The 13,221-nt window shown below is 44.4% G+C and overlaps 1 protein-coding gene across 3 annotated transcripts in view; it reads left to right on the forward strand.

The window, feature by feature from the left end:
- Positions 1-11,356: 11,356 nt before the first annotated feature.
- Positions 11,357-13,221, forward strand: part of NOSTRIN (nitric oxide synthase trafficking) — a 55,614-nt gene continuing 53,749 nt past the window's right edge. For all 3 annotated transcript variants that reach the window (XM_006766524.2, XM_006766525.2, XM_006766526.2), the window contains exon 1: positions 11,357-11,465. In XM_006766524.2, the coding sequence (XP_006766587.1) occupies positions 11,439-11,465 (27 nt within the window). In that variant the 5' untranslated portion in view covers positions 11,357-11,438. The remainder of the gene's footprint in view (positions 11,466-13,221) is intronic.

The following is a 13,221-nucleotide window of genomic DNA, read 5'->3' on the forward strand; positions in this document are numbered from 1 at the left end:
TCGCGTCTCAGTGTCCCGGTAACGGCTGCAAGCACCTCTGAGGGAAAGCCGCCCTCAAGATCGCCCGCTGCCGGACAGTCCAGTTTCTCCCCACATGAGTCCTGGGTCCCCAGAGACTTCCCGGAACCAGAGATCAGAACCGTCGGGAGCTTGTAACTCCCTCCAGATTCAAAAAGACAGCCGCGTCCTCAGGTGCCAGACCCTTTCCATGCACGCGAGCCCCCTACCTCTGCACTTTACTTCTGCAGCTCCTCTGGTTCTCAGTGTGCTTTTCTTTCCTTCTAGTTGTAGAATTTACACTCAGCCAGCCTTTCTGTAGCTCTGGATGATGTCTGTTTTGTGTTTTTGAAGTATTATTCAATTGTTGTGGGAGGCAGCAATTTCCCGGTGTTTATCTATGCCGCCATCTTAGTTTCCGTCCCATCACCAAATCTTATTGGTTCCATCTTAAAACTCTACCCCTCTCAGTTCCTAGCAACAGACTCCCACCCTTCCTGATTCTTATCTCGGCCCTCTTTAGAGTCTTCATACCACTCTGAGTGATCAGTCTAAAATGCACATCTAAAAATTGCAAATGTATTCAAAATCCTACATGAAAAAAGGCCCCCATGTGGCTCCAGTTACATTTGGGTAAAAGTAAAAACATGGCACCCAAGGCTTTCTGTGTCTGGCCTCTGTCTGTCTCTCCAGCCTCATTAACTATAAGGTCCCAGACAAACTTTATACTCAAGGCGCTCTTGAGAGATTTATAATCCTCTGAATATACCCACACACACTTTCTTATGCCGGACAATTAATACATGCCCTTCAAGCCTCAGCAAGCGTGACCATCTCTTGCCAACATTTTCTGGCATTCCCCCCTTCCCCAAGCAGGCTGAGCTGGCTGCCTCTTTGGAACTCCCCTCACATTTCTGTAAAGGCCTCTTTTATATAACCTATCACAGTGTAATGTAACCTCCTCCATCACACTGAGCTCTTTGAAAGAAGGGAGCTGGTTCATCTCTGTATCCCTCATAATGCCTAGATCAAAGATGATGGCCTCTACGACCTCATTGAATAGTGAGAGAATGAATGCATAGACGTTCGACGAATTATCAATTGTGTAAAATGTTATAGAGAGGCACAACAAAATAAAACAGTGATTTTTCCAGAAAAACCTTTACAAAGAGTTGTGGGGAAAGCTGAGTAAGGGGTTAAAATTTGAGTAAACAGACATGAGGGAAATTTTTTAATAAGTACACAGAGGGCTGGTTGACTAAGCTAAGTTCCTAGGAAACAGGCTTTATACACTGTGTGCCTTCAGCCCCAGGGGTGTGCAGTGGCTTTAAAAAATACATTAGTTTATACTTTTGAATAAGTGATACAAGCATATCGTATAAAATTGCAAAAATGCTATAGGAAATAGAGTGAAGAGAAAGCTCCCGCTCCTCCCCATGCCCATCCCCCAGGCCCTCAGCTCCTGCCACAGAAGGAAGTAGGATAAATAACCAGTTGGAGTGCTTTTGTTTTCTCTCTAAGGTCCCATCTCCATAGCCTGGCAGTGATTTATAGTAAATAACTATAAACCGATGATTTATAACATGGATGTGAAACCAAGGTGGAAAAGGCAAATAAGTCCTGTGGTGGTCCTTTATTTACATATGCAAAAATGCCTGGTGACTAAAGTGATTCTCTACTACACATCCCAGTGTGCATTTTAATTAAAATCCCTAAAACTTGTCTTAGATGAGCTTAAAAAATGTTAAGTAATGGCACATGAATATTAACATAGATGAGCAACTGAAGATATAATGTAATTTAGGAGAATCTGTATTTATAAAATATCCTTGTTCTTATGCTTTTCTTGGAAGTAAAGCCATAGATCACTGTAGTAGGATGATTTGATTGTTAATTAGTTGTCCATTAGTCTTCATTTCCTAGGGCTTATTAGGGAAAAGTAAATTTATACTAATTTGTTTTATGCAAATTAATCTATTTGATTTCATTTTTATTCTCCATTAACACCTGGAGATTTTATATTAATGTATATGAAACTTGAACATGCACAATGAAAATTCAAGCCTAATCCACTAAATACAGGGCTGGTTTGTATATATAAAGTAAGCTAATTAAGGCCATTTGGACTTTGATTTAAAAATCAGGTAATTTTTATGAAGCAGAAAGTGGTAAAAAGCTCATTTTGTGCAATTTAAAAAACTACAATATAATTCGTGTGAAGAGCATAAAAGTTACTTTAGATGCTGCAAATTAGGCTGGCTGTTAAGAATAACACTATCTGTGTGTGTGCCCACTGCTCCTACTACAGTTTAAAACACCCATTAGTGGTTCTAAATTAGATAGATTTTTTTTTTCTGTCCTGAGGCTTTGGACAAAGGTACATTTTAAAATGTACATGCATTAAGGGAAAGTTTTAGAAATGTATCTTCCAGCTTTGAAGAGAGATGGAAATGAAGGAAACTAATTACTGCAGCAACCAGAGACTAAAAATAAAAAGTAATTTGGCTGGAGTGAGATTGCTTCTACATTTCCCCTGAGGGTGATTGGTGGGGGTGATGTCATGTCGTGTACATACTCCCTGCAGCTCTCACGTGCTTGCAATGGCAGCAGAGACCAGACTGGTCCTCTGTCAGATCAAACAGGCCAAGGACTAGATTTCATCCAGGACTCAGAAATGGGATGGCCTTGGGAAGATATGAAAGATGTGTCCTCCACGTCGAAGTTTGTCCTGGAAAAAAAGGGCTTGGGAGGTGTGGTGCACTGGCTCCCAGCTGCTCTGCCTGACCCTCTCACCCCTGGAACCCAGCAGCCTGGCAAATCCACCCCGCTCGCCCTGTCATCTGAGCACTGGCCAGCTGCCCCAAGGCCAGGTGCTGTCCCTTTACATTCTTGGTGCTTTGGATATTGTGAAAATGCTCTTAGATGCTTTCGGTAAACTTTGCAGAACCTGGCTCATTTTAGACTCTGCCTTTCCGAAATGTGTTCTTAGCATGAGGTCACTCTCTGATTTTATCCTTGGTCCCAAGACTCTTTTTGCCTCCTCTGTTTATATCTTTTTAACCAACAAATCTCCAAGAAAGTTCTCCAAGTGGTCTCATGGGATTCTTGTGATTTCTTCTCAGCTTCCTGCTTGTCAAGGCCATTTTTAATCAGAGTCAGAGACTCCCAAGTGCATTTGAGCCACTTCCCATTTTAGAGTTCCTGCCCGGTAGGTCACACTTATCTTCCCTCTCAGTGTTTTGAACTCTGCTTCCTGAGAACGGAGGATACAGGCCTACCCACTAACAATGCTCCCTGTCTTGTCAATGGAGAACTAGCTAATGGGGTCATTTCTCATTAGTATTGAATTCAATCTAATGAAAACAATTATTTATTGAACACTTACTTTGCTCCAGGTGCTTTGTGAGTAGTGTGGAGGCACACCATTTAATAAGTAATTTCGACATAATGGGATAAATAAATCAAAAGAGGTGTGCGTAATAGATAGCAGGACAAAGGCAAGAGTGTGCTTACTGAGTCTGGGAAAATGACAAAAACTGGACATTAGAGATAAAAAAAAAAGTTAGCTAGGCCAACATAAAGGCAGAAGGACTTCCAGGTAGAAGGCACAGCATTATACAAAGTCCCAGAGATATGAATAAGGCCTGCTGTCAGCATTTTACTTATCAGTCTCCCTTTTTAAAAATTAAAGTTAGCATAACTGTTATTCTTTTTTAAATGTTTGTCTTATTTGCTTTCTAAATCAATAAATTCTTTTTCAAATATTAAAATTACACAGAAATGTGTAGGACCTAGAAACTGAGTTCTCTATACTCCCAATCTTCAGAGATAAGCTATTGTCTGTCTAGTATATCTGTTTTTCTTATGTGTGAACCCAACCAGAATCATATTCCTTTATAACTTGCTTTTAAGTCAGTACATAGAGTTAAAAGTTTTATATTCTGTCTTCATTTTTTGGATGTTTTGTGCCTCATTGTTTGGGTTGGCTGGCTGGAAGCACTGGAGTCAGATGAATACCAGCCATGCCAGTACCAACCATGTGACTCTGGTTAAGTCACTTGCCATCTCATGCTTCAGTTTCCCTATCCTATCTAATAAGAGACAAACACAGTCATTGACCGTACCTTCGCTACGCCTCCCATTGGCTAATCAGCATGATATGCAAATTAACTGCCAACAAAGATGGCAGCTAATTTGCATACTGCAGGCAGGGCAGAACAGTGCCATCCTGCCTGCCCTGCCGCCATCTGGGCCTACTATCTGTAACCCAGGGTAGCGGGAGTCCGTGTGCGACCCGATCTGGGGTGGCGGGGCAGGGCTGCAGCGATCTGCCAGCCCGCCCAGGTGTCCCGTGTGTAACCAGCCAAGGGTGTCCCGTGTGAGACCCAACTCGGGGCAGTGCCCCAACCCCCGGATCATCCCTGCCGTGTGCGTGACCTGGGGAGGCGGGGCAGGCACCGAGGGATCAGGCCTGCTATCTGCCACCCAGGGAGCGGGCCTAAGCCCACAGGTGGTTATCTCCCAAGGGGTCCCAGACTGTGAGAGGGCACAAGTGGGGCTGAGGGACACCCCCCCAACGCCCCTCCCCCACCAGTGCACAAAAATTTTTGTGCACCGGGCCTCTAATGTGTATTATAAGGATCAAAATAATATATATGTACCTCAAATGATTGCTATTATGATTAAACTAGAGGCCCAGTGTACAAAAATTTGTGCACTGGGGGGGGAGGGGGTCCCTCAGATGGGCCTATGCCCTCTTACAGTCTGAGACCCCTCGGAGGATGTCCACCTGCTGGCTTAGGCCTGCTCCCTGGGGGATTGGGCCAAAGCTGGCAGTCAGACATCCCTCTGGCAGCCCGGCTTTAGCGGAGGCCTGTGGTAAACTTGGCTTCTTCCATTGCCAGGGGCAACCCACTCCTGCTCGCTCCAGCTCTGTGGCCACAGCTCGCTGAAAGCAGGTATCTGGGGTTTACTTACCTTCTATAATTGAAACTTTGTTGCTTTGAGTGGAGCTCAGAGCTGACCGCGGCAAGCAGGAAGCTTGGTTTCCTCCATCATTGGGGCAACCAAGCCTCCTGCTTGCTCCAGCTCCATGGCTGCTGGCTGCCATCTTGGTTGGGTTCATTTGCATATAGTCACTCTGATTGGCTGGTGGGCGTGGCTTAAGGCATAGCGAAGGGATGGTCAATTTGCATGTTTGTCTTTTATTAGTGTAGATAAGCTAATATTTGTAACGTACTTAGAATAGCACCCAGCAGATAGAAATCCTCTATAGGTGAGCTTATATTATCATAAGGTATTTAAACAGATTTTTATTTAATACATAGCTATTTAATAAGTAGCGTTAATTTAATGCATGTGTTGTTTCCAATTCTTTGCATTCTTTGGTTACTAAAGAAATTTCCAAGCCAAGTTTTGAATTGCTCTTAGCCTCTATTACATTTAGGCTCCTGTTTCTTACTGATTCTGAATTTTTGGACTGGAACCCGGATTCTTTGTCCGCCGGAATCAAAGAATGAATCCACAGACAGAAAGTGGTATAGCAAAGGTGGAGATTTATTGAAGAATAAGTACAGACTCCCAGGGAGAGGGAGAGTCCCACAGAAATGGACTCCCAGGTAGGGAGGGGGAAAAGGGTCCCACAGGGTTCCTTTCCCTATGGCTTATAAAGGCTGCAGATCCTGGTGCCTGATATCCCCTCTGATTGGTCAATATTCCCCTTCGAGTTGGTAACTATAGTAACTCCTGGGCTCAAAGGTTGAACCTCACATGGGACCCCCTCCTTCCCCATTGTTCCCCTATTCCCTCTGGGCTTTCATCTTTTCCATCTGAATGAAGGGCTTCCTTCTCTTTACTTTGTAAATATAGACCTTTCTTGGTTGGCTACTTCCAATTCCCTTGTCTTATGTAAATGCAACTGTTGCTGCTCCCTTGTCTTAAGGAGCTATAACTGCACCTGGCTTGCTTGTGTTATGGAAATGTACCTTCTTCCAGCCTGTAGCCCCGTGCTTTTCCATGGACCCCAATTCAAAAAAATCCCTAAGCCTGCCTATGTTCCCTCCAAATTCCTGCTTCATTACTAGCATACCGATACTCAACACTCCCTTAGAAGCACTTAACAGATATGTACTCATGTTGTTGACTCCCTTGGAGGCTGCCCAAAATAGGACGGGTGGGGTGCAGTGGAGTGGCTTCCAGGCCAGACCCCACCGAGTCCATTGCAGGTTTTCTTTCTGCAGAGAGGCCACACCAAGAAGGCCAATGGTGAGCGTAACTGGGAAAGGAAGCAGGAAGATTGGGATCTGAGAGGTCAAACAGTAACTCAAGCTGGAGGCCTGAGCTGGAAAAAAGCCAGAAACTGAGTGTAGGCCAGAAACATATGGCCAGAAAAAAACTGAGGACAGAGACTCAAAAGGATGCCTTGGGCACCAAATTTTTGAGAAAACAGGTCTAGTATACCTTCTTGGAGACACTTCCCTAGATATCGTTCTCATCCACCTGTAGATACAAATAAGGTGATTGTTAATATTAAGTCCAAAACTACAAGTTCTTCTCCCCCTTGCTCATACAGGGACTCGGCTTCCTTCTCCCAGGCTCCCTGGACCATTTCTGGGAGTCAGAGGGATTCAGAGGTTCTCACATGGACAAGGACAAGTTAACTTAGGTTGACCTGCTCTAGCCTCCTTGCCAAGATGCCCTTGCCAGCCACAGCCTCGGTGCTGGAGACACTGGGGTGGGGGGAGTCCGGGGGGGGGACCTGCTCTGCTGCTTCCACCTCCCCTGACCTCCACCTCCCCTGGCCTCTACCCCGGTGGGGGGCAGGGTGCTTCGCTGTGTTTGGCAGAGCACATGTAGGATGGGATGTGAGGTCAGAGGGGAGAACAACCCTGTCTCCAAATCTATATCTAGACTCTCTGTGAATTTAACTCCTCTTATTTTTCTCCCTAACCTCAATCTCAATAGAGTTCCAAATGTGTGCCCTGAGGCTGAGCTGGGAAAAGGGAGAGGATGACAGGTATCAGCCACCCCCTCCAGTGTCCTTTCTCCCATATTTCTCTAGTCCAGCGGTTCTCAACCTGTGGCTCTCGACCCTTTTGGGGGTCAAATGACCCTTTCACAGGGGTTGCCTAAAACCATTGGAAAACACATATATAATTACATATTGTTTTTGTGATTAATCACTATGCTTTAGTTATGTTCAATTTGTAACAGTGAAAATACATCCTGCATATCAGATATTTACATTACGATTCATAACAGTAGCAAAATTTCAGTTATGAAGTAGCAATGAAAATAATTTTATGGTTGGGGGTCACCACAACATGAGGAACTGTATTAAAGGGTCGCAACATTAAGAAGGTTGAGAACCACTGCTCTAGTCACTCAAGAATAAGTATTGACTGACGATTGTAATAAACTGGATGTAAAATTAATTCCAATTCTCTGCCCTTTTCTATGCCCTTTGTAATCAGACATTCAGCTCCTCCCATTAAGGAATGGAATCTCCCCACCCCAGTGAATCTGGGTGGGCCTGTGACTTGACTGGCTTTGGTCTGGCTGAAGTGAGAGTATGTCCGTTCTTAGTCTGAGTTCCACTTACTCTCTTGGCTCCTCTGCCATGCCCCCAAAACAGCCTGGGTTAGACTGCTGGCTGATGGAAAAAAAAATGCTTCAGCCCAAAACCAGTCCAGAAGAACTGCCCTCCCTGCCAAACTCAGCCCAAATCAGCAGAGTTGTATAGATGACCTGCTTTTTCACAGGAGTGAGATAGGGAAGAACAGAAGAACCAGACGGCTAAACCAGAATTGTGAATTAAATAAAGCTGATGTCATTTATTTATTGGAAGTCACTGGGTTTTCTGTTTAATATATAGCATTATTGTGACAAGAAATAAGTGATACAACCCCCAAAATGAAATCTTTTTGCACATTCAAACATGCTTCTAAGAAACTCAACAAATAGCCAAACTTTATTATTATTTTTAAATTTATCTTTATTGTTGATACTATTATAGATGTTCCCCTATTCCTCCCACTGATCCTCTCCACCCAGCTCCCGCCCTCCACCCCCCAGGCCTTCATCACACTATTGTCTGTGTCCATGGATTATGTATATATGCATATCAGTTCTTCAGTTAATCTCTTTCCACACACCCCGCCCCCCCCTTCCCTCTGAGATTCATCGGTCTTTTGTTCATCGGTTTATTTTGTTCATTAGATTCGACATATGAGTGAGATTATGTGATATGTGTCTTTCTCAGACTCGTTTATTTTTTTTAAATATATTTTTATTGATTTCAGAGAGGAAGGGAGAGGGAGAGATAGAAACATCAATGATGAGAGAAACTCATTGATCCGTTGCCTCCTGCACACACCCCACTTGGGACTGAGCCTGAAACCCAGGTATGTGCCCTTGACCAGAATTGAACCCCGGACCCTTAAGTCCCCAGGCAGATGCTATATCCACTGAACCAAACCGGCTAGGGCCTGACTGGCTTATTTCACTTAGCATAATACTCTCCAGGTCCCTCTATGTTGTCTCAAAGGGTAAGAGATCCTTCTTTTTTACTGCTGCATGGTATTTCATAGTGTAAATGTACCACATCTTTTTTATCCACTCCTCTACTAATAAATAGCCAAACTTTAATTCTCAGTCTAGATTGAGCCAGGACACCCTGCTGCCCTTTCAACGGTCTAGGAGAGGGATACTGTACTAAGAGGGAGATATTTCCATGGGGCAGAGGGCCATGAGGCCTGTGGGAAAGCTAGTCAGCCTGCTGGGAGAGACAGCTGAGGAGTCAGTGTGCTACCAATCTGCATGAGGGCCTCAAACACCATGGTAGGTGTGGTATTGAAACAGGGAAATTAAACTGAAACGCATGATTTTCCTCTGGGCAGGATGCAAAGGTGGCTTCCCAGGTTCTTGTCCAGGTGGATCCAAAGAATGAAGCTGCGGACCAAAAGGTGGTATAGGAAAAGGTGGAAATTTATTGGGAAACAAGCACAGACTCCCACGTGGGGAAGGGGAGAGAGACTTACGTGGGGAAGGGGAGAAAGACCTATTAAGTCCCTCTTTCCTAAGGCTTATAAAGGCTGCAGTTATTGCTCCCAGCCCCCAGCTTTGCAGTTCTCCCCCATGAGCCCCCTGATTCCTAAAACTCCCTGAACCTGCTTATTTTACCCCTAAAAACTCCTTTCAGGATGATGACATTTCTTGTGGAAACTGGCAAGGAAGGCCAATGTCTCCATTTTGAACTGAGACCAAATGCAGCAAGAATCAGGGGGAAGACACTGAGATGCCCCAGCCCAGTTTATCTGAGGGCAGGGGAATCTGAGTGACATGTTCTTAACCTCAGTTTATAATGTCTCCACACATCTTTCAGCATTCCTGGTAGTCCTATCCAATTCTAGCCTTTTCATAGCTGCTACTTAGTGTTGTCACTTCTAGGGATAAATTTCCTTTGGAAAAGCTAAGGGGAGAACATTATTAAGCGTGTGCATGGTGGTCCCTAATTAAGGGAGCTTCCTCTCTGTAGTAGGCAGTTAAACAGGCATGGTATGAGCAGAGCAAGGACAGTGGGCCAGGTACAAAGGTTACCAGGGCAACGGACAATTGCAGGGTAACCTTTTCTCCCCTATCATATTGTTGGCCATGCAGTTTGGACCCCCTGACCTTTCATATCACTGGTCATGTGATTCGGACTCTCCCCTGACCTTTCCTCCCTAGCATGTCACTAGTCATGTGGTAGATCCCCTAGAGGAGGAATAAGGGGGCCAGAGACCAGTCTCGGCTCTGAATTCTTTCTTAGCCAGAACTCAAGTACCAAGGTTGCTGCACTGAGGTCCATTGCTGGTGATGTTCTGGTGCCGTACCACCACTAACATCTCCACTCTGGTTGCAGGGACTTAGGATGGAGCCTGCACACCCGAAGCAGATGAATGAAGTGGGCCCACCTGGACAGCTCTGAAGTGCTCCACTGGGCTCTGCTGATGGTGCTCCTTTTGGATGGGGGATCCCCCAATTACAGCAAGGCTGCCCATACCCAGCAAGTGATTATCACAAGACAACAGGCCATTAGATGGAAATCTAAGGACCCATAACTGGGACCACCGGTGCAGAGAAAGCAATAAAAATATAAGTTGCTGATGGCTGATTTCTAGTTCTGTTTATCCTTTTGAATGATTTGTGGACGAAAGGGGCCACATGCTGACCTGACAAGCTCAGGGGAGGCCTGCATGGCAGTTTTTCAGACTCGGAGACCTAAAGTAACCATAAAGATGGTCTGAAATTAAACCTTAACTAAAAGCAGTTATGGTGGGCAGTTGCATCCTAAGCCGTCCTAAGCCGATATCTTCACTGATAAGGTCAACCTTTATCGTAACTGAGCCTATCTGCCTTTTTGCATCTATGATAACATACCCTTGAAATGTCTGGGTAACTTGTGATTTCCCTGTATCTGGAGCCCCTGGGGCACATATGAATCTCATGTATAAATATGGATGTGACCCTGCCATTCCCCGGAGCACTATCTCAATTCATTGAGGTTCTGCTTCCCGGCATATGTCGACAGTTTGGCTCAAATAAACTCACAAAAATTCTTTACAGGTTTCAGTGGTTGTTTTATGTTAACAGATTAAAAACATATGAGGGTAAGCATAAGAATTTTTTCTTAATTTGATAGTTTAGTCAATCTCTTGGCCCTGTTGGGCTAGGAGTGGAAGCTGGGTTGAGTTAACCCCTCAGGGGTGGTTAATGTATGTCCTGCTCCCTGATAGCCTATTCTAGACCTTTTCCACTGAAGTAGTCACAGTTATGTAGGTCTGGTCCTAATTGTTTGGTACCCTGAGCTGGGGTGATTAGAGCAAGGGAGATATTGACTTGGTTTGTGAGCTTCAGATAAGGAAGGGAGGAAGAGGGTCTGGGCCCTGGATTGGTTGCTTTGCATATCAAAGATGTGCTCAGGGCAAGTTGCTTCCTCTCTCTAGGTATTGGCTGACCCAAAGGAGGAGCAGGCTCTCCCAGGTTCAAAAGGCCTTAACATGTTCAAGCATCAGACAACGCAGAAAATAAAAAACGTGATTAATATAGAAAGCTGTCTGACATGCATCAGCCCAGGGAGCGGCCGGATTATGGGGACACTTTATAGCTTCTGGGCTTTCTCTCAAGGACTCAGTATTCTGCTCTCCAAGTATTTACAGAAGTTGTTTCCCACTATCTCACACCAGCCCTCTTGACCTTGAGCAGTTCTTTGCTATTTCAGTAAATAAATGGAGGAAAGTCCAGGGTGGGACTTCCTCCTCCGGGCGTTTGACAGGACTCTGGGCCCTGGGAATGCAGGAAGTCTAGGACACACCCAACCTTCAGAGGGCAGTGTGTCCTGAGTGTGGAAAGCTGAACGCTGGAGCGTAGTTTAAAAGGAAAGAAGCCAAACACATTTCAGCATGAGGGACCCGCTCACAAACTGTTCGGTGAGTAGCTTGGTGTTCGTTTGTGTCTTTGTGTGTAAGAAGGCGCTGAGGGGTGGATTTATACACGAATGTATTTTAACTTTAAAAGTTTGAGATGCTCAGGAACCAAACATGTTTAGATACTGGCCGTGAGTCAAAAATCTGTGGTTTTTCTTTAGTTCAATTTACTAGTAATTGCCCTTTCTAGCAAATGGGCAGGTCATTGTCATTTTCTATTCTCATATTCTTAGGAAAACTTTGAGGGGGCATAGCATCATATTTGCACGCAGATGGTGGCTGTGTAGAAAACATTCTGAAGACATACACAAGTGCCTACATTATTCGTTGAGTGGATACACAAACACGCAGAATGTCTGCAGCCAATTTTGGCTTCTGCGAAGGAATTTAGAGTGGAAGGTTTTTGTGTATTTTCCCATATCACTGAGATAGTCAAGAATTGCCAAGTCCCGCAGGCGGGAGGACAGACTCCCCATTTTGTCCAGCCCTTGGTGGTTCTCAGACAGGTTTATCATATGTTTCTTTCAGTCCTGGGAGGGCTACCAAAACTAGAAGATGGGTCAAAAGTTTAAAGATTTATGAGGGCATTCGCAGCAACAGCAGAGATGTAATTTAGTAAATGAGGAGCAGCTAAAGAGGAGGAGGATATATTTACTTTGGAAATAAAGTAATCAAGGAATGTCAGGGTGTTTCCAAATAAATGGTGCCAAGAAGCAAAAATTGGTAACAACAGAAACAAGGGATCTTTCAAGTATTTTATCTTAAAAAAAAAAAAAAGACTTGTGGAAAAGCAGAAATGGGGACTGAAACAGAGCCATAGAAAGAGTCCAGTGGATGCGGAAAGCACAGGCTTAGACCCGGATAGGCCTATAGCTGCTACTCCACAAAATGAGCTCACGAATCAGATGAGCTAAATGAGGTGAAGTCATAAAGGCTAGTAATATTAATAATGACAACGTAGCCGCAGCCTCTGTCTGCTTTTACTTGTTAAATACAAGAGTAATGTCTAATTAAAAAAAAAAAATTCCAGCAGCAATATAGCTGTATATAAGTTTGAAGAAAGGAAATCTCCCCCTTTAACCTCCTCCAATCTTTTGCACAGGTAACTTGTTACAAGTCTTTTATGGTTTATTTATTTACTGTTTGTTTATTGTTTTGTTCCATGCATTTGCTTCCTTCTAAAATGCTAACTCCTTTCCCACCATTGACACTGTGATCATGTTTTTGCCAAGGGGTGGTTGAGTGGGACAGCAACTGTATATCAGTCAAGGCAAAACCTGTCACCGAAGACAGAAGTCAAGACCTAGGGGAGAGTGAGATAGAGGGAAACTTAGGCCCGCTGAGATAAAAAAGAATGGAGAGCCTAACATCCTTTCCTAAGGCTGCCTCTAGCTCAGGAACTGGGAGGAATATCTTCTTTCGAGCAGCCCCAAGACAGCCCGTCACCACATCTGGTGTCAGTTTAACGTTTCCTCCCTGACATGCTAAAGAGTTCTTCTCCTCATGCCGAACCTTGTCCACAACCTTGAAGATCATCTCCATGGGCCCAGTGCCACCAAAAGTAACCTGGTAGTCAGGAAGTGGATATCCTGTCAGCCAGGGTTTCTAAATCCTCTGAGAGCATGGAATCTTTACTTATTTGATTCATCTTCATCAAGTGTTCAACTTGATTTCCTGGTGCAGTCCTAGCTTGTGCTTGGGGAACAATATTGTGTCAAGATGAGGCTGCAGTTTGGGAACAAAATGAAACATGGGAATG

Source organism: Myotis davidii, unplaced genomic scaffold (genome assembly GCF_000327345.1).
Source record: "Myotis davidii unplaced genomic scaffold, ASM32734v1 scaffold59, whole genome shotgun sequence".
In the NCBI taxonomy this organism is placed as follows: domain Eukaryota; kingdom Metazoa; phylum Chordata; class Mammalia; order Chiroptera; family Vespertilionidae; genus Myotis; species Myotis davidii.